At 40.9% G+C, this 22,415-nt stretch overlaps 1 protein-coding gene and 1 long non-coding RNA gene across 3 annotated transcripts in view; one reads left to right on the top strand and one right to left on the bottom strand.

Annotated features, from left to right (window-relative positions):
• Positions 1–22,415, bottom strand: part of cnih3 (cornichon family AMPA receptor auxiliary protein 3) — a 146,056-nt gene that overhangs the window by 75,121 nt on the left and 48,520 nt on the right. For both annotated transcript variants that reach the window (XM_085381894.1, XM_085381896.1), the window contains exon 3: positions 11,803–11,850. In XM_085381894.1, coding sequence (XP_085238020.1) covers positions 11,803–11,850 — 48 coding nt within the window. The remainder of the gene's footprint in view (positions 1–11,802; positions 11,851–22,415) is intronic.
• Positions 1–22,415, top strand: part of LOC146652936 (uncharacterized) — a 237,778-nt gene that overhangs the window by 203,494 nt on the left and 11,869 nt on the right. The gene's annotated exons all lie outside the window — the stretch shown is intronic.

Here is a 22,415-nt window from a genome sequence, read left to right as displayed (position 1 = left end):
TTGCTCCATGATTCAAAGACTCTCTGACAAGTTAATGAGTCCTCCTCTCCCACTCTTTTCTCTGCACACCCTCGACTTTGGCAGACCTGATTATACCCTGTCATATATTGGAAAAAGTTATGCTGGTTGTTGTTGACGATACTACTTAATGCAGGAAAGGGGATGTTAGGGCATTTAAAAGTGAAACACCTGTTTTTAAGGCATATTTCTAACCGTGCAGTCACAGCAAAAGTTCTACTATTATCCCAACTGTGCAGTGATATTGTTACTTCTATCCATCCATATTTTGCCTCTTAACTGGGTCCAGTTGACCGGGGGAGAGATCCCCAAACCTCCCTTTCCCAGCCATCCTCCTTCCAGTTGGACATGACTAAAACATTTATATCTGACAATCCCAGTGCCCAAACCATCCCAACTGTCTCAGTTCAATATGAAGGACTCTGTACTGGCTTGACTCTGATCCCTTTTTGAATGACAGAGCTCCTTAACTTATCTCTGTGGGAAAGCCCTTTAGAGGAAGCTCATTTCCGCTCCATCTACCTATAACCTCATTCTTTAGATCACCACCACAGCTTGTGACCATAGTTAAGGGTGGGAATGTAGATTGACCAGTAGACCGGCAGCTTTGCTATCATTCGTAGCGCCCCTCACCATAAGTGAATGTTAGCACTTATAATACTGCAGACGCTGCACTAATCTGTTTGTCTGTCACTGTATTTTCAGAGTGTCAGAGTCTATGACCATCCAACCAATGTGAAGGTTTAAGCACGGCATTATCACAGTGGAATTGGTGAACATAGTCACCACTCTTTGAGTCCACTGCTGTTGCTATTTGGGTAAAACATGATAATGATTATAGGAGCCAGCTGAAGAAGACGACCAATAAAGATTCGACTGGGATCTTCAAATTACAGTAATTAACCAGAGCCCAGAGAAACATTGTTTCAAATGGCCCGCATATTCTAGCAGCACCCTTACTTCTGACTTTAAATGACTATGAATATGTTGCTGTTTAAATCAGCCTTGGGATTGTAGCATGGTGAAACAGTAATGCAGCTAAACCTCTGTCACTGAATGCCTTGGCCCTGATCTGAAGCACTGTGTCATTAAGGGAGCAAATTAACTACAAATCGCACATAATGATAATGTTGCTCTCTTGGACCCTAGTTAGGATTTTTTTTCCTCTATCAAAAGTCAGTGGCGGCAACAGAGCTGGACATGAAAGGCATTCAGTGTCTTGCTTGAGGACATATAAGCGTAGAGAAACTCACTCCCCGCATGATCACACAGAATAACACATCTGCTATAGCAGATGTTGGCAAAGGAGTCTGAATGTATGAATGTAACAGTTACAAGGCAAAAGCTCATACGTGCAGACAAAACGAGTTGGTATGTGACTGTTGCTGTAATATTACTGTATGACTGACTAAACATATACAGGGCAGCTTTTCTGTAAACATGCTGTTAGACAGTGAGTGGCTACCTGTACCATCTTCACTGAATACAGTATAAACAATACAACTGTTTTCTAGGCAGCAGCAGCAGCATCCAGGATGCTGTCAGTGTTAGGTTATTTCCCACCATGGTTCGCTGTTCAAAAGCAGAAGGTCATTTTCACACATATTCAAACAGTGACAGCTCTTCCTACTAAACTACATGTTGGGTTATGTGCACACAGCTGAGTAACCCAGAGAATTACACTCGGCATCATGGATGAAACTTTTGACAACCAGCTTTTGCTGTTAGAATAAAAAGCTGGCACCGCAGCACAGGGTAAAGGTTTAACATAAAGTGGTGTAATTAGCTAAATGTAATTAAGAATCACTGAAGATGTTCTGCTTTTTTGGGGGGATTTTTCCCTTTCATTTACAGTTTTGGATCTAATATTTTTATTCTTTTTTCAACTTCTTTTTCAGAAGTGCACAAAATGCCATAAAATGACATTATATAATTTAGCTATTTTTCCAAACTCCGAAACACAACGTATTATCAAATGACCGCCGTGTATTCTATTTATTACAACAAAGTAACTGTATTCTGATTACCACCTATTTAAACTGTAACTGTAACAGAATACAGTTACTCATATTTTGTATTTTAAATACGCTGGTACATGTATTCCCCAACACTGTTCATCACAGCGTGTTGGCACAAGCAAAACTATTACACATGTACATGAAATGGTCTTTTTTTGTTTTGTTTTCTAGAGAAAGTTTAAGTGAAATCAGACACCGTAAAATTAAACCAGTCATAATAGGGATGACCAGTTGGAGTGTCAATGAAATTAGCAGTTACATGAGCAGTTGCTTTTTTTGATATACAAAATGTGCATTTCTGAATGATTATTGGTAAATTCAGAATTCTGCCTATCTGTCTAGAATCCGAGAAACAGATAAGTGCAGTGCACCTATCGCTGCTTTGTGTTCAGTCTCTTGACAAACTTGAGAGTTTTATCTGAGTATGCAGGACAGGCCCTTAGTGGCCACACAACAGACATCACACAGATTACAGCACCTGTGTACACAGATGCTGACTTTCATGCCGTGTATATATTTATATATACTCACAAAATTGTGTAGGAGTACAAAAGCAAAGGAGGGCAAGTGTGAGATGTGGAGATGGATGTCACCTGCATGAGGGACAGTGACTGAGTCAAAGTAAGTGAAGAAGAAAGGCATTGTAAACTTCAAAAGCAACATTAGAAGCACACATTGGTTCTAGCTTCATTACTCCTTATCCAGTTTCTCTGCATCACCATTTCCTAACTCGAACGCGGAGCAAGCTTTACCTAGACATCAGTAACATGTAGAAGAGAAGGAAGGCAAGTAGAGATGAGATTATTGATCTATGAAAATCCCATTTTATATTACTTGGACATATTAGGACCAGTCTTCAAGGTGTGGGAAAGTCAACGTGAAAGAGGACCCAATGTAAATTGTACTCTATAGGAAGTGCAAAAAATATCATTTCATTAGGAATAGTTATGGTGTAAAAAAGAAGATTTGGATGGGAGGTTAGTTAGTTTTTAGATCATTCATTTATCACGACAGTCAAAGTAACTGTTACAAACTTTAATCAGTGGCCAGATTTGCTAACGTGATGAGCAAACTGGGTTTTGGCATAAAAAGAGTACTGTCTGTATCTACAAAGACAGCGTGATGACAGGATGGCATGCAAGAGGTGGGAACGCGTAGATTTTTGCAATTTACCTTGTTGCATATGTACTTTGAGTTCCTTTCCTGTGTAAAATATAGGGATGAGAATATTTCAATCAAGCATGCAAATAGATTTGCTAACATAGTTGTACTAACTGACATAAAAGTTACTGATAATTGTGCTGAATGCCAAAACAAGTTTGCAGTATTTCAGTTGGTTTCTGAAATATTAGGCTAGAAATATTATTTCTCAACTAAGATAAAGAAAACTACAGCAAGCCAAAGGGCATCCACATGTCTGTATGAAATGACAAGCTCTACAACATTACAACCCAGCTTTCTGCTAGCCTTTTGTACAGTAGGTAGATTAAAGAGTCCTTTCACAATGAAAGTGTTTTTGCAGCCAACAATAAAGTCTTGCTTTTTGTTTAACCCACCTCATCTTCGTGTATCTGCACTTGGGTCCTGTCACTCCTATTTCCACACAATTTGCATCGCTAACCGTGACAAAGGATCTCATTGGGTTTTAATTTTAAAAATGTTCCCAAAATTTTTAAGTTGCTAGTTCAGTTTGAATATGGCTAGAACCATATTCAAACTTAAATGACACTAGTACCCTTTATTAGCACACAATCTGGGATTGGTCACACATTAACACAATGCCGTTTACAACCAAACACCATCCATTACTTTGAACTTTTTTGACAAATTAAATAACCAGTGTTCTGATTTTCTATACCTGCCACATACTGCACGATATATGTATCAGTAATATGTAACTGGCTTCATGGACACATGCCGTCTTATCAGCTTGACTGGGAAAACAGTAATTTAACTTTAAAAGAAGAAAAGGCAAACCTGCATTCCATATAACTTGCAAATGTGCAGAACTACTAATGTATCTTGTTTCATTCGGCAGATGGAAACTTACTGCCCCACCATATGCCTGCAAAACAGTTAACCAAGCAACCCCCATGATTATTTAATAAATATTCCCAATGCATTGAGTGCTGTTCTGCCTTGGGCTTGAATCCACAGTGAGTTAACTTTCAGCAGGGTGACAGGCAGAGTTGATATTCTTGTTGAGAGTAAGTCTGCAGTGTTCCAGTTTGGAAATCCTGCTTTCCATGCCATTTACAGAAACCTTGTGCTGTGGTTTGGGAAAGGTTCTTTGTAAGAGAACTGCATTCTTATGTACGTATGGAAGGATGAATGGAAAAGGTCTACAAGCTGCATTCGGATGGACAGATGATTGAATCGAGGTTGTACCTCATGAAAGAATTTTGCTACCATGTTTGACTCAGTGGAGGAATCAAACTAAGACGGAATTAAAGATTTCTGAAGAAATGTTCTGTTTTTTTTCTCCCCAAATGTCAATATTTATCACTTTGGGGGGAAAAATAAACAAATAAATCAGATCCATTTTTTAATTGCAATACATTTTTGGTGCCAGCAGGTTCTGTAAATATCTAACAACCCTCATAAATTTGCTTGTGAGGTTGATCTATTCTGATTAGTTATAAACAGAAAGAAAACCACAGTTCACAGGCAACTTGTTGTGGTTCTTGGAATACATTCATATGAACTTTTAGCTACTGTCGTTCAATCCAGTATCCTACCAATGCATATGATCCAAATAACAACAGGACTTGATACAGTGAAATAGTTCTAAAATAAAGGCTGAGAAGCAAAATGGAAGAAATGCAAAGGAAACAAAAACAAAACAAAACAAACATTATCCTAAATGACAATTCTGAAAATGCACTGGCATAAGAATTGTTATACCAGTGCATTCTCAGAAATGCCAAAGTTTGCCAAATTTTACAGAACAAGATCATGGATACAACCAGCAGAAATTAGCTTCCTCCGAAGGGTGGCTGGCTGGATTCTCCCTTAGAGATAAGGTGTGAAGTTCAGCTATTTGGGAGGGGCTCAGAGTAGAGCTGCCGCTCCTACACATTGAAAGGAGCCAGTTGAGGTGGTTCAGGCATCTGACAAGGATGCTTCCTGGACGCCTCCTGGGTGAGGTGTTCGGGGCATGTTCCACCGGGAGGAGGCCCCGGGGCAGACCCTGGACCTGCTGGAGAAATTATATCTCTTGGCTGGCCTGGGAATGCTTTGGAGGTGGCTGGGGAGAGGGAGGTCTGGGCTTCTCTGCTTAGACTGCTGCCCCTGCGACTGCTGCCCCAAATAAGACCGGAGGCCGGAAGAAGACCGATGGATGGTTGGCCAATCCTAGCCATATTAAAGGAAGTAATAATTATTTTTTTAATGGGTTGAACCTTTCAAAATCTACCAGCTGTCATATGTATAACATTAACAAAGCTAGATTGATTTACAATTGTTGAATACCAAATACAAATGTGGAATATTCTATCTAATTATAACAGAGAAAAATACAAAACAAAGTTGTGAAATCTTGACTCTTTCCAGCATAAAGGCAAGTGCTATTATGCTAAATTGTTTTCTTCCTCTTATCTCTTACTTCCTTCCCATCCAGGTCTCCACCCTTCTCTCCACCTCCCCAATCTTCCTTCCCGGTGAAAGTGTGTGGGATGCAGGAAGCTCTGCATTTTGCATATAAGCTCATTATTGTGACTGACAAGGAACTTACACTGTTTCTGCAGTGCTGCCCTGTACTTACAGTGTTTTTCTTCTGCAGAAGACTGGATGGCATTGTTGTTGCTTGGACTTGTTTAGCGTATGGCAGTTGCATAATTTTTCTTTCTTTATTAATTTCCCCATATGTCTCTGTTGGTCATCACATGCTGAGGCAGTTTAAAACTAAGCTAAACTTTAAATATATGTGAAGTTGTACACATTTTTCAGACTGGTCTTTTTTGGACCCCAGTTAGTTGTGTGGGAAAATCCTAGTAGATCAGCAGTTTCTGAAAAACCCAGACCCGCCTGTCCCAGACCTTGAGTATTGGTAGTTGGAGGCCAAAGCAGATTTTAGCACAGACAGGACTGGGTACTATTTGGGAGATTTGTCCACATTTTGTGCTGCTGATATCACAGTAATGATGACATTAATCTATTTAGAACGAAGACATTGTGAAGTGAAGTTTTGAATGCCCTTTAAAATAGTTTTTGTATTTTCCAGTAAAGGAAATCATTGGAGACCAATGATACAATTTGAAGGGACAGAAAGACTGACTGTATCTGCTTTTAACCTTATCAGCCAAGAAATGAACTACTTAATGCTTTTATTGCAGTTTAGATTAACAGACAGTAACAAGTATGTTATGTGTTATGTGTTACTATGTGTGTACAGACGCGGCTATACTGGCTTCATGTATCCGTGTCTGTTAGACTGTGGGTTAACTTTCATCAAGTCCAAACCATTTAAATCATCACAGTCTCAGTTTTGAGTTATTCTATGTGAAGCAGCTTGGTGAGTCATGTTAATACAGACAGGATGTCAGTAGACTGCAATAGGCAAATAAGTGCCATCATTCCTTTGTTAGACCACTGACTGATTGACTCTTATGGAAAGTTGCCTCTGGTATTTAACCTACAATATGCTAATAAGCACAAATGGCTTGTGGCAACTTAGCCAAAGGAACTACTCTACAAATACCTTCAACCCAATAACATGCAGAGTTCTTGCAGACAGCTCACCATTTTAGTGATAGAGATAAATATTGGTGGCTTTAGAGAGTGCTTTTGCATAGACTGGATGTCATTATGAGTGAGCTCTGGCACAGTCACTTCTTCAAGAATAATATGCAGTGGTTTATGTGTGCTATGCATTCACATGTAAAAGAAAACATACATACTTGTACTTTAAAAAAACAAAACAAAACAAAACAAAACATGCTGTGTCTACACCAGCCATTACCCTATCATGACGCCTATTTATTCAATTCTCTCAATTTGAACTCTGAAGCTTTTTAGTAAGTTTGCTCCTGACTGGGTAGTTATTTTCTTCCAGTTGTCCGAATACAGCTTTTTTAGGCATTCCGTAGAACATGTAGATGAACTCAGCTTAAGTACAGGAAAAGTCTTTGTTATTAATGACACCTTTATAATCCAACACCAGATGCCTCAACACTAGGCTTTTAGACAACAACAATATGTAATATATATGTGCTATTCCTGTTTAATGATGTATTGCTAACCTAAATCAGCATCATTTGACTTTAAACAACCCCAAATCCATAAAAGTTGGGACGCTGTGTAAAAATATACACTATGTTGCCAAAAGCATTCGCTTGTCTGCCATTATTCTGAAATTGTTCCACAATTTGTAAATGTTTCTTCCTAGTATCAATTACTGAAATATTTGGTAATATTTTCCTCAGTTTAAACATAAGAATAAAATATGCATTTGTAAGATTTGAAAATCATTGCATTGTTTTCATTATATGTGTGTAAAATAAATGATAAAAATATGCATAAAATATTTGTCAAAAAAGTGTTGCCACAATAATAAGAAAAACAGTTTTGCCTCTTTTGGTGATCTGTCCAATTAAGTTCACTAATTAAATACAGTGGAGTTAATCCATTTCTCTGTGTGCACACAGTTCGCAGTGACTCAGAGCGCTGGTGTAACCTTTCTCTTCACTCTGTGAGTGCAAAATAAAGCCCCCTTTTCTCTCTTTCAATCATTCACTGTATTTATACATAAACCAGCTACCGCTACCTGTTTGTCTAGCTCTACCATACAGCTAGCATCATAGTCACAACATCATAACATTAAAGTAGTTCACTAGCTGGGCCCACGTCCTCATTTTAGGTTTGAGAGTGTTTTAGTAGGTAAAGGTGTGTTTGGAGGCGTGGTCGCGCTCCCGAAATTCCGATACATAATCTCCAAGTAAAGGCCAATCCAACGCATCCCTTTCACAGCTATTTAGTTTAACCGCTCCTCTGGTAGGAATTTTTCCACTGTCAGTATATATCAGCACATGGCAAACATTAGCATTAACAGTCTTTACAGTCTAGAACAGCTTATTTTCATCATTTATTCCTTTGCTTTAAGAGCTGTCTCCGGGGTGAACACTATTGTAGAGTTTAGTCATTTGGTCCTGCTTTCGTTGCTTCCGAGCAAACGTTCTATCAGAGAGGTTTTGCTGATGGCAGTAAGTCATTTTCCAACACTTTCCTTTCTTAACTTCCCCATTGACTAGGATATCTCTGTCATTCCCCATCTGCTTTTCCATCGTCATCGTGTCTTGTGCTCCAACAAAATTGGTATTACATAGAATCTGTTCCATCATGTGACAACTAATTATAAAATTTTGAGCCAATCTCAAAAACTGAATGCAGGGCTTTTTTTGGAATACATCACATTCATTATTTCTTCTGATTGTGTTGATAGCATTAGCTATTCCTGGATATTTGTAAACTATCTTAATTTATGATGAGTACCTACTAGAGGGATTGAAAAAATTGCCTTTGCTGATTCGGCAATACCTCACTCATTCTCTCATTATTACACTTGTGAATCTGTGGACTAGGAGAGATGGAGAGGCTAGAGTGAGAGGGATAAAAAAGAGAAAGGTAGAATAATGTTAAAATAGAGGAGAGAGAGAAGAAAGGCCCAAGACAGACCCAAAAATAAAGGAAGAGCACTAATGAGTACGCTCAGGTTTGCTCAGTTGCTGTGACAACGCAGTGGCTTCAAGCCGCAAGAAAGCACATCTAATGAACACCACACACACACACACACACACACACACACACACACACACACACACACACACACACACACACACACACACACACACACACACACACACACACACACACACACACACAAGAACACAGTACATCCCCTCAAGCTATTGTCATCTGCATGGGTTTCCAGTCATCCAAAACCCATCAAACACAACACACTCCATTGAGAACAAAAATGGCACGTGTCCATGTGCCTGCTTGTGAATGTGTGCAGTGAAAACTGCCAAGTGCATATGCCAACATAAAGAAATACAGCCAAAGCTTTTAGCCAAATCAGTCAGGACCAACATGCTGTGAGCGTGCCAGTCGGTGTGAACTGAACAGTTTTCGAAGGGGAAAGAAGAGCTCTCAAAAAAGGATTTAAAAAGCACCACAATGCAGCAGATCCTCATGCATCAGGACCTTAGGCAATCATGCTGACAGGCACAGTATGCAAGACAGTGAAATATAGTTTCTAAAAGCGTGTAACTCATAATGTGTGATTCTGTCTGAATGTATGAAATCAGAAGCTGTCGCCTGAGGCACTTGGCAGGAATTTCCTCTCCTGCTGCTTCTCTTTGCTTTAGTTCACTAGCCAGTGCATAATCGTCAGTCACCTCATATGCTGAATAATGGTTAGACAAAATGGTGATTAATGTATTGACAGATTAAATACATTTGTTAATCTATGGATTTTACCACTTTTTTGAGGTGGATATCTCTGTTTGTATTAGGCCTCTGTGGCCTTTAAAGGCTTTATACTATGATTCATGACTTTTTTATCATGCACCAAGGTCACTAATGGCAGTGTAGGCATTGGATTTAGTTAAAAACAACCCCTTTTATAGAGTTTCCACCTTAAGACTGAAGATTCAACAGTCTTTATTGTTACTATGCTATCATAACAAAATCCTAGCAAGATTAAGATTTATATATTTATATACAAAAAGGGACAATGTGTGATTTAACAGTAGCGGCTTTTAAACCATAGAATAAGCCTGCCCTATACAGCATACCACTGGTTTATTGTCCTTCTGGAAATTAATTGACAATACTGAATTTGACAATCGGAATTTATAAAATATGCAGTTATTTAACAGGATAAATAAATAACAGTGACTAAGGAAAAGTGTTGTACTAAGGTCATTCTATACAACTACACTTGTTTTTGCAACTGCAACATATAAATCCCCTGCTATCCCTTTTAGTTCCACAAGCTACATCCATTTTTTTAAACAGCCTATGGTGTCCAGCAACCTTCACTGTTACCTGCACAGTATGTCACAGCTCCAAGCACAGCATGTCTGGATGTCTGTGTAAGTATGTCAGTGTGTTTATCCATCTCAGCATATGATCTGTAGGGGAAAATGTCCTCTCCGGGGACTAGTGCAGGAGCTGGGTGCTGGAGTTAACAACAATGATGATCAAGATCAGCTGTTCAGCCAGTGAACCTCCAGCATGACACAAACATATGCACAAACACACGCTTGCATGCACAAGTTCAAACAGTATGTGGTTTGCGTTTCAGAGAGGTGGAGGGAGAAACAGATGCCAAACTGAAGCTGGGAGGAGTTCTCTCAACCTCATACTGAGCCCTCAAGGCACACAAAACCTGAAACAGACAGCACAGCTCTGCAAAACACAATGCAGAACCTTTCAATGTGTGTCTACCATTTGATTTCAGTACATTGCGAGGAAAGATAATAAACAAAGCATCCTTGTTCAAATTGAAAAATTCATTTAAAACCTGTAAAACAGTGATGCACAACCCTGGAAACCAAAAAATATATTATATACATGCTCTGACAGGCACTGGCGACTATGGGACAACAGATAGGCAGGTGTGTGGCTTCCCAAATATATTCCAATCTGCTGAATTTATCACATGTGGACATCCATGAAGTTGTAGAAAAATCTGACAGATGATTGGTGGAAACAGGATGTACCTGAGCGTAGTTTAGAGCACAGGTGTTAAACTCCAGGCCTCAAGGGCCGGTGTCCTGCAGGTTTTAGATGTGTCCTTGATCCAACACAGCTGATACAAATTGCTAAATGACCTCTTCAGCATGTCTTGAAGTTCTCCAGAGGCCTGGTAATGAACTAATTATTTGATTCAGGTGTTGCGATCCAGGGTGATATGTAAAACCTGCAGGACACTGGCCCTCGAGGCCTGGAGTTCGACACCCTTGGTTTTGAGTGTCATGGCAAAGGCTTTGAATACTTATGTACACAATTTATTTTTGCTTTCTATTTTCAATAAATATGTAAGAATTTCAAGCAAAGGTTTTTCAATGTGTCATCAGGGGGTATGGCTGATCTGATATCCTCATGTTGGTGTTGTTCCCAGATCATCATACTAAATGTTGTTCCAGGATCAACATTGCAAGTAACCAATCAGAATGCTGTGACGTCATACTTTTGCGACTTCGGGAAAAACTAGCGTAAAACAAAAAACTGTACTTAAGCTGCATGAAACCGCCTCTGTCCACCGATCAACGGACCCTGACCCTAACCCTAACCGTAACCCTTTAATAAACAGTAAGCAGAATTAATATTGTCCTTGCAACATTGGAATTTCATAAATGCACGAATGGCTTGGCGCGCAAAGGAATAACGTCACAACAATGTGATTGGTCACTTGCAATGTTGAACCTGGAACAACATTTTCATGATGGTCTGGGAACAACACCAACACGAGGATATCAGATCATCCCAGGGGGTATTGTGTGTTGATTTTTTTGGGAAAATGAACTGATTCCATTTTGGAATAAAGCTGTTACGTGAAAAAAATGTGGAACAAGTCAAGTGCTGTGAAAGCTTTCTGGATACATTGTATCAGATGTCACCTGAAAACGGAATTTTCACTACAAGATGCATTTCTTCTTTCCCTCTTATTCTGTGCACTTCCCTACCAGTCTCCAATCTGCTTTGTTTCTGACCATGTATAGGACTTGCACAAGATGAATGAAAATTGTTGTTCACTGCTTACCTTCCTCAGCAGGTTGCAGATCCTCTCGATGTTTCGCAGTCTCTCCCTCTGTAAGAGGAGCAAACGGAAAAGTTATGATGAAAGACGAAACTACAGAAATACTGCACATTTGTCCTTGCACTGTTAAGTTGCACTTCTTTTGAGAGCCAGTGCTGAAGGTGAAAAATCAATGGTTATCCCAATTTTGCTACTGCACAGAATTTAAGATAATGTGGGGAAGCATGGTGGCGTGGTGATTAGCACTGTTCCCTCAGAGCAAGAAGGTCCATTAGGGACTTTCTGTGTTGAGTTTGCATGTTCTTGTTTGTCTGTCTGGGTTTTCTCCAGGTACTGCAGCTTCCCCCTAAAGTCTTTGGACTGCAGTTAGGGGTTAGGTTAACTGGTTATTCTAAATGGCCCATCTGTGTTAGCCCTGTGACAGACTGACAGTCTTTCCAGGGTGTACCCTGCCTCTTGCCTTATCACAGCTGTGATAGGCTCCAGCCCAGCCCACGACCCTGAATTGGATAAGCGGAAGAGGATGGACGGATGACTGAATTAAGATGTGCTCATTTTCCTTCTACAGAAAAATCTGTTGGAGAAAATTATTGGTCAATGAATTTAGCTCTTATGTTGAAGAGAGAGCTGAAGACAAAGTTTTCAATTCACTTATTTCTAATTGCTTCCTCCATCTAGCCTTACCTTAAGAGTATATAACTCACTCATTCAGGATCAGAGGAGAGTCACTGATCCCCCAAATCGAAAGCAGAATGTCTTCTGGAAGCTCTCATGTGTTTCAGTCATGTAAAACTGGGAGAAGATCCCAGGGCAGTCCTGGATATAGTGGACAAATTATGTCTTTTATTTGACTTTGGTATCCACCCTAGAAGAACTGGGCGAAGTCTGTGCATTTTGGCTTCAGTTGATGCTCCTGTGATACGTGGTAGTGGTGGGTAACATATAAATTCTGAAAACATTTGAATTTGTACCCAGTTGAACAACAGGAAACATATAGTCTGGAGATCACGTTCTCCTGCACTATGGTCATTTTTTCTCCACATTGATAGAGAAAGTTATTCATTCATACATAGCTGATTTGTGGAGCTTTTTCCCAGCATTAATGGTGGCTGCTACTTGTTTATATAAGTTTTAATATTTGAGTGTTCTCAGCTTGTATATTAAGCTGCAAGATGCTTAAATCAGCACTCACCACAATGCTGACTCTAAAAGCAGCTATTTCACCACTGCTTTTAACATCATGATCAAATATTAATCAATTCCTATGGATGATGCAACCTGCATTTGACTGGCGGTGCTGCAAGTCCACAGGGGAGCAATGCAAAATACCGACTGCTTATAAATCATGTATTGACCCGAGTGTCAGCCCGCTTGTGCTTGTGGACAGTCATTTTGAGTTTATCTGTGCGCCTCATATACCGTCTGCAAATGTCAACAACAGAGGCTCTGTGGGAATGATGAAGTATATGAAAAATTATTTATCCACGTGCAGAACATCAAAGGTAGCATGTCAAAAGCTGAACCGATATTTAGTTACCACATAAGAAAAACGGTAATAAAATGCATGAAAATGAGCTGAAATAACTGGAGTGAAAACACACTCGGGTGCCTATGAATACAGAGTTTATGAACATTGCTCTGCAGCGCTGCTTATTGTCATCCTTCCTCACATACTGAAAGCCACGGGCAGTCTCTGCATCTGTTTACAGCATAGTTTGACCTAAATTTAAGCCCTTTGCGGTTTTTAACCTACCTGCACATTTTTTATACCACATTTTTTAATGCTTACTGCAGGCGGAGAGCACATGAATTAGATTTTTCTGCAAAAATGTGTCAGCGAGAACCCTTCCCTGTGTGTGTGTGTGTGTGTGTGTCTGTGTCAGAGACAGAAGAAGGCTCTCATTGGAAAGACATAGGCTTAGAGAGACAAGATGCTGTGTGCGCGCGCGCACAGAGGCAGTGAGAAGTGGCTTCTGTCCGTTCTGGCGGTGAGTTATTTCAAACACACAGCAACACCATGAAATATGATTTGTATTCAGCCCGAGGCTTAACTTTGATTCTTATATTCACTGTAATTTGTTTGAAATGTTGGAGTTTCATTTTGTGAATGTAATTTTAGTTCAGAACTTGAGCTTATCATTAGTAACAACAACATTATTAATAGAATTCTTATTGTTATTATGAATTGCTTATTATTAGAATATAGTCAATGAACAAATTCAAATTCAAATTCAAATTTTATTTGTCACGTACACAGTGATACACAGTACGATATGTAGTGAAATGCTTGGACAACTGCTCGTGACCTAAAGAAAACAAAAAAGGAAAAAGCTATGAATAAGATAGGAAATAAATATGAAAAATTAAAAAGGGTAAATTTAACTAGGAAGGAATAAAATATAAATTAAGGTTAAAAATGAAATAACTGTACAACACAAATTAGAATGAAGGGTAAATTTAACTGGGAAAGAATAAGATAAAATATATAAATTAAAGTTGAAAATAAAATAACTGTACAACAAAATACACAATATAGAACTATATAAGAATGTATGAAGAAATATAAATAAATATATATATATACACACACACAATAACAGCAGCTGTACAAGTATTAACCAGTGTTGTGCAATCCACATTATGTCTTGTGCAGTGCAAATATGCTTAAAGTGATTTAAGTGATGAAGTGAAAACAATGTCCAGAATGTCCAGTGTGTGTGTAAGAACTATATGTGTGGGTCAGTATTGTGTGGTGGTGTGATTGAGAGACCGTATCGCCTGCGGGAAGAAGCTCCTCTTCAGTCTCTCTGTGTTGGTCTTCAGGGAGCGGAATCTCTTTCCTGACCTCAACAGAGAGAACAGTCTGTTGTTGGGATGGCTGAGGTCCTTCACCATCTTCCTGGCCTTGGTCCAGCACCGCCTGCTGTAGATTGAGTGCAGGTCAGGGAGCTCGGAGCGGATGGTGCGTTCAGCTGACCGCACAACCCTCTGTAGAGCTCGTCTGTCCTGCATGGTGCTGTTCCCGAACCAGGTTAAGATGTTTCCCGCCAGGATGCTCTCTATGGTGCACGAGTAAAAGTTCCTGAGCACCTTGGAGGGCAGTTGGAAGTCTCTCAGGCGTCTGAGGTGGTAGAGACGCTGACGGGCCTTTTTCACCATGGTGTTGATGTGACAGGACCATGACAGGTCCTGCGTGATGTGAAGTCCGAAGTATTTGAAGCTTTCCACTCTCTCCACTGGGCACTTGTTGATGACGGGGGTCTGGTAGTTCCTCTCCTGCTTAGTGCTGAAGTCCACTATCAGCTCCTTTGTCTTACTGACGTTTAGAAGGAGGTTGTTCCTCTGGCACCAGTTCTCCAGATTCCTAATATCCTTCAGGTAGGCCGTCTCGTTGTTATCAGAGATCAGGCCCACCACGACAGTGTCGTCAGCAAACTTGATGATGGTGGTGGAGCTGGTAGTGGCCACACAGTCATATGTGTACAAAGAGTACATCAGGGGGCTCAGAACACACCCCTGGGGGGCGCCAGTGCTGAGAGTGGTCGAGGCTGAGACATGTCCGCCCATCCTTACTGCCTGTGGTCTGCCAGTTAGGAAGTTGGAGATCCACTGACACATAGATGAGCTGAGTCCCAGATGCTCCAGCTTGGTGGTGAGTGTGGAGGGAATTATGGTGTTAAATGCAGAGCTGTAGTCTATGAAGAGCATTTTAACATAATTCCCCCTTCTAGTGTCCAAGTGAGTGAGTGATGTGTGGAGGAGATGAGAGATGGCATCGTCTGTGGAACGATTTGGACGGTAAGCGAACTGTAGTGGGTCCAGTGTGTCTAGTAGTGAAGAAATGATGAAGTCTCTGACCAGGCGTTCAAAGCACTTCATCACTACTGAGGTGAGGGCTACAGGGCGATAGTCATTGAGAGAAGCAGGGTGGGGTTTCTTCGGGACAGGAACAATGATGGACTCTTTGAAGCATGTGGGGATCACCGACTGAGATAAAGAGATGTTGGATATCTACCCACGGCTTCTGGTTGGGAAACGTTGTGATAGTCTTTGTCTCCACGGTATCATCTGCTAGTTTCCCGATGAATCCCACAACCGCTTCCGTAAACACATTGACATCATCATCGGAGCTGTTTCTGAACATGCCCCAGTCTGCGTCATCGAGTGCGTCCTGTAACGCGGCCACCGATTGATCCGTCCAGCACGCGACCTTCCTCTGAACCGGAACTTCCTGTTTCAGCCTTTGTTTGTATTTTGGCATGAGGAAGATGGCGGCATGATCAGATTTGCCAAACGGAGGGCGGGATTGTGCCTTGTAGCCGTCCTTGACCGTAGTGTAGCAGTGGTCCAGTGTCCTTACACCTCTGGTGGGGCAGGTGATGTGTTGATAAAAGTTCGGCGCTGCGCGTTTGAGGTTGGCGCTATTAAAGTCCCCCGTCACAATAAGCGCAGCGTCCCGGTGTTGTGTCTGGTGCTGTGTGAGTGCCTCATGCAGCTCGCATAAGGCGGTGACCGTGTCCGCTTGTGGTGGAATATAAACGGCACTTATAATGACCGATGTAAATTCCCGAGGTAGATAAAAAGAACGACACATGATGGACAGTAGTTCCATATTTGGTGTGCAGGAGCGTGTGAGAGGAACAACGTCCCGTGTCCTGTCCATGAGGTGAACCGAGAAGAACTTGGCCGGCTGGATGGCGTGGTCCGGCACCGCTGGGTTCAGCCATGTCTCGGTGAAGCAGAGGAGATTGCAGTCCCGAATGTCTCTCTGGAACTTTACCCTGGCCCTGAGGTCGTCAAGCTTGTTCTCCAGTGACTGGACGTTGGCGAGCAGGATGCCAGGCAGAGGTGTGCGGTGTGCACGAGCTCTCAGCCTGTTCCTGACGCCGGCTCGCTTCCCTCTAGGCCGCCGCCGCTTCCCTTTGTTCTCCCTCAAGATCTCACTCGGCCAGCTCGGATCCGGAGTTAAAAACTTCTAATTGTGAGTACATTGTATACCAATAGAAACAAGAGTGTCACTGTCATACCTAATGTACCCAATGGTGATGATTTTGCCGATTTAGAAATGCTGAAAACTAACTTAAAAAACAAAGACAAAGAAAAAGTGGTCGGAGCAGTCGTGACAGCAGCTGACCTCACCGGCGCCATCTTTCATTCAGAAGAGTGAAATCACTGTAGCTAGATTTGTTGGTAATTTACCAGGTTCAGTGCTATTTTATGTATTAATCCAGTTTCCCATTTCATTAAGCAAGTCACTCTGACATGAGCTCCATATACTTAAAATATGCCAGTGATATCTCATATGTATCAACATCATATCAACATGTAAAAAAATTCTGTGTTATGAGATATTTGACGTAACTATTGCTGTCCAGTGCCAGGACTTAGCTACCTTCTTGACACTAAAACTTTGGCAATGCCCTAGTCTGTAATTGGTTTCATACTAGGGCTGTTCGATATAAGGATATATATCGGATGACGATATAAAAAAAGTCTATCGTTTCATTTTACGCTATCGTTTGTTTCGTGGTGTCGCAAAATAAACTGTTTACGGCAATATTTTTTCATCGTTTTGATGGTCACTGTAGTGGCTATATTAATTTCTTAAAGTTCTCTCTTTCTCTTATATTTTATATAACCACACTACGGATTTTTTATGCGTTGTCGTTAGCAATAATGACGGTAAAACCATCGCGTGTCCGGTTGTTTATTTTCCACATAAACCTTTCACAATAAAGCTCAAGATCCTGTTGAAAAATAAACCTTAGACTCAAACGTTAGAACAGGCTTTTCCCCGCAGCACGCTTTGTAATAAATACTCACATACTCAATTCCTACAACTGATGAGGATGTAAAATGAATATTTGATTATTATTTTTAAGAAGTACAGACTGCAACAGAGGTTCCTTCAGGAAAATGATTAATTTATGTCTGCGCTGTAAATAATGAAACCAGAGGTTCCTGGGTTGGAGGCTGCAAACAGCTCTGAGGTAACACCACTGCAAGAACAGCGAGAGATGAGAGTGTAGGACATAAATAAAACATGGTGGGAAAATGAAGGTGGCCATTGTATCTCTTTATAGCATTTAGGTGTTAAGAACCTCATTCCCAAGATTAATGGGACTTTACCTCTATAGATAGATGCTGTTTATACTCATAATTATTTGACTACTCCTTGAAAAACTCTCCACAATCTGCTCATCAATTTAATTCAATTCAATTTCAATCAATTTTATTTACAGCGCCAAATCACAACAACAGTTGCCTCAAGGCGCTTTATAAGGTAGACCCTACAATAATACATACAGAGAAAAACCCATCAATCATACAACACTCTATGAGCAAGCACTTTGGCAACAGTGGGAAGGAGAAACTCCCTTTTAAAAGGAAGAAACCTCTGGCAGAACCAGGCTCAGGGAGGGGTGGTCATCTGCTGCGACTGGTTGGGGTGAGAATTTAACATCCATCTGATTCTGGAAATTAAAAGATCAACAATTCTGGAGTGGCTGCAGCTGAGGAGATCCACTGATTGGAAGGTTGGTGGTTTGATCCCCACATATCCTTGGGCAAGATACTAACCCCAAGTTGCTCTCCGATGCATCCATCAGATTATGAATATGTGTGAATGTTAGATAGAAAGTACTTAGAAAAAGCATGGATGAATGAAACAAGTTGTATAAAGCACTTCAAGTGCTGAAGTGCTTTATAAGAATCAGTCCATTTAACGTGTCTAGGTCTTTGTCATTATCTTGCTGAAATACGCAAGCCTTTCCCCAAAAAGATCTGCATGGGAGCATATTGCTCTAAAAACTGTATATGCCTTTCAGCATTGATGTGCCCTCCAGATGTGCAAGCTGGCAGTTCTATTGGCACTAATGCATCCCCATAACATCAGTGATGGAGGCTTTTGAACTGAACACTGCTAACAAACTGATTGCTCTCCCTCATAGTTTGGAGGAAAATCCTTGTATTTGAAAACGAATTTTACATTTTGATTCTTGTGAACCACAGAAATGTTTGCACTTTGCCTCAAACCCGTTTATATGAGCTTTGGCACAGAGAAGATGGTGATGTTTCTGGATCATGTTCACCAATAGGTTTTTCTTTGCTTGATGGAACTTTAACACATACTTGTCGATGGCATGGTAAATGACTTTGGAAGTGATCCTGAGTCCATGCAGTGATTTCCATGACAGAATCATTCCTATCAATAATGCAGTGCTGGGTGAGGACATGAAGTAGGGATGCACCGATACCACTTTTTTGGAAACGAGTACGAGTACTTGCATTTCAGTACTCGCCGATACTGATTACTTAATAAAAACATGATCTAAATTTGCAGGTAACAGCTTTAGTCCTATAATTTAACAACAAATAAACAAACAAGGGACCAGTTTGGAATTAAGAACATTTATTTAAAATGAAAAGCATTTTCTATGCAAAATATTACAGAATAAATAATTATAAAAAAAACAAAATTTAATTTTAAATTTGTTTGTCTGTTTCTCTGTTTAGAAGTCTCACTAGCACAGTCACAGCTGGGATGACATCAGAGGCTAGTGCGTCGTAGCTGCTCACTTTTTTAGTTAGTTCCTCAAAGGGGGCGAGGATGGCAACAGTCGTCTCCATAAGAGCCCATTGGTGAGCGGTGAGATAGTCAGGGGCTGTATCCCAATTCAGGGTCTGCAGCCTTAAAGGCCACATTTCAAGGCCGATTACGTCACCGCGACGCGACGAAGGCTGTCCCAATTCGAAGGCTGCTCGAAATGCGGCCCTCAAATGCGTCCTTCATTTCCCTGAATTTTAAGAACGTGGCGGTGTAGACTTCGTGACCCAACATATCCCAGAATGCATAGCACGGCGGTGGGTGTGGATAATTTTGCTGAAAAAAAACGGTGGACAGGGTCGCCCGAAGAGTAAACTTTAAGTAAGTACTGAATATTATGTCACTTATTTATGTGCAAATGTTTAATAACGAAGAACATTAAAACATTACTGTTGGCCACATGTCGGCAAAGTTATGTGACATTAATGACGTTTGTACAAACTTGGTTTTAAAGCCTTTACTTTAAAATATACGCCGTTCAATAGCTGACCTTAATCTTACAGAGAATGATCAAAGCTCATGTAGAAACAAACAAACAAATGAACAAATGATTTTCTCCTTCATTTCTGTCAAATAAAGCTGTATGAAACGTTTCCAGCTGTTAATATCATGGTTGCTAGGCAACCTGGGCAGCGCAACGGAGGCTAGACCGTCCCATTTCACAAGCCTCGCACTTCCGGCCTTAGCGGTCTTTAAGTACGCGGCCCTTGAGGATCGTTGAGGCTGCGTACTTTAAGGCTGCAGACCCTGAATTGGGATACAGCCAGGGAGTTCGTGCACTCGCTTTTGCTCAATGAGGGACTGGAGTATGTAATACGTGCTGTTCCAGCGCATCTGTACATCCTGCTGCAGTCTCTTTATTGGCTGGTTGAGCTGTCCCTGAATGTCCTCAAGGCGGGAGTAGGCTAAGGTGGAATGTTTAAAATGCCCAACTATTTTCCGTCCCACTGCTATAGCATCAGCTATGCTCCTCTGTGCTAAAAAGCGTGGGTAAATAAGCGTGGGTAAACTCTTTGTACTCGTTGTTGTGTTGGGATTTTAGGTGCTTGATTAAATTGCTTGTGTTAAATGCGCTACCTTTAGAGCCTCCTCTGGACAATTTCGCTGAGCACAATTTGCAGTCCGCCTTTGTTTTCGCGTCTTCGTTCACTTTGAAATAATTCCACACAGCTGATATGTCTCGCCTCGCTTTCTCCCCGCTCTGAGCTGCAGCCGGGGCGGGCACTCAGGGCCTGGGGGCGGGCACTCGGTGCCTGTGATTAACCCCTTACATGCCGCTCAAACATAGACAGGTCTCAGACCATGGTATCGGTCCTCGGTATCGGGGGACTTTTAACGAGTACGAGTACTTTAGAAAATGTGGTATTGATACCAGATACCGGTATTGGTATCAGTGCATCCCTAACATGAAGATTACGGTCATCCAATAGTGATTTTCAGCCATGTCCCTTTCAGGCTCTTAACATCCATGAGATCAACAGTAACGAGGTGAGGGTTAGGGCTGAGTTTGTTTTAACCTTACATGACTCCATGTCAATGCCAAGATATTCAGAGTGTTCATATTTTTACATTCAGGAATATTATTCTGAAATTCATCCACAATTTGTAGTGTTAGTTTACTGCAGATTGATGAAACTTGTAATGAAACTTTCCATCTATACTTCTGAGAAATGCTGAGATGCTAAGAAATGAATAAAGTTGTGTCTAAGAATCTAGATTACTCACTGATGCTTATCAAATAAACGCCAGGACTTTAGACCCTCCTGGACAACGAGGGTCTGAGGGATCTTCCAGGAATGATGACACTATATTCCGGAGGACTGGTTGGTGATAATTTGATACCTGCTGATCTCTAATCTTGAACGTAACCTGCTCTCAAATACATCTGCACTACAACTTACCTTTCCATAATACTGAAAATGCCGTAAGTTGCCTGGATGAGACAAAATCCCAGTTGATTGCAAAGTCCACTGGTGGACGTTAACAGGTTAATGGTGGTTAGGAAATCGCTTCTAGATACAGTATCACCACCGTCTATGGTAGTAGTGTGTTATCTTCCAGATACAGGCAAAAGCATGGAGGAATCTACTTTTTAAAGGATTTAAAGGAAACTTTAAATATAAATTACATTTTATATAGAGATATAGAGATTATAGAAAATTAATTTAGAAATTTAAAATATAAGATAAAGATGTTTTAGCTGAGGGAACTTTAACTCTGAGGATATGCTGAAAAGTTCTTGGTAAGAATTTATATTAACAGACAATTTGAACTCTCCCTCTGTCCTCTGATGTGACCTCAATCACTAGACTTAGAGACAGTTGCACATAGTCCTATCTTCCTGACATAAACAAGCCACAGCAGCCATGACGGACTCTGTCTGATAGCCAATTATCTCCACTGCTAATGTCCGGAACTGAGCATCTCATCAGGGACCAGTCCAATTCACTTCTGCACCGTCTCCCCTTGCCTTCATCTCCTGCCGGGTGTGAAAGACAAATATATTCTGCTATTATATGTTCAGTAATGTGTGTATGTGTGCACCCCCCACCCCCCCACAACTGTCTACTCATTTGCAAGCAATTAGGCTGATGCCTCTTTGAAATGTTACTTTGGTTGACAAGCAAGCGAGCAGCATGGAAGTATAAACAGGAAATGAAAAAGAAGGGGAGAGTGGGTTGGAGAGGGATAGATGGAGTGGGGAAATTAAAGTTACCTTCATTTTAAGAGGCAGAGCAGTTTAAGGTCACCGGCAGTGTTGGGACTAACGCGTTATTAAGTAACGCGTTACAGTAACTACGTTATTATTGTGGTAACGAGTACGGTAACTAGTTATTATGCCAAAATCAGGAACGCGTTAGTCGTTACTGGGATTTAGATAGGCTCGTTACTCGTTACTTCATGTGGTGGCTATCGCGGAGGTTCCACAGATTCAGTAACATTAGCAAGTGGTGGAGGCCAGCAGGTGGATGAAGGAAAGGGGACGCAGAAGGAAAAGAGACCCGAGGCG

The sequence above is a fragment of the Rhamphochromis longiceps genome, linkage group LG15 (genome assembly GCF_057381845.1).
Source record: "Rhamphochromis longiceps isolate RC_006_pf linkage group LG15, R_longiceps_female_GT1.1, whole genome shotgun sequence".
Classification (NCBI taxonomy): Eukaryota; Metazoa; Chordata; class Actinopteri; order Cichliformes; family Cichlidae; genus Rhamphochromis; species Rhamphochromis longiceps.
This window is presented reverse-complemented; position numbering and strand designations above follow the sequence as displayed.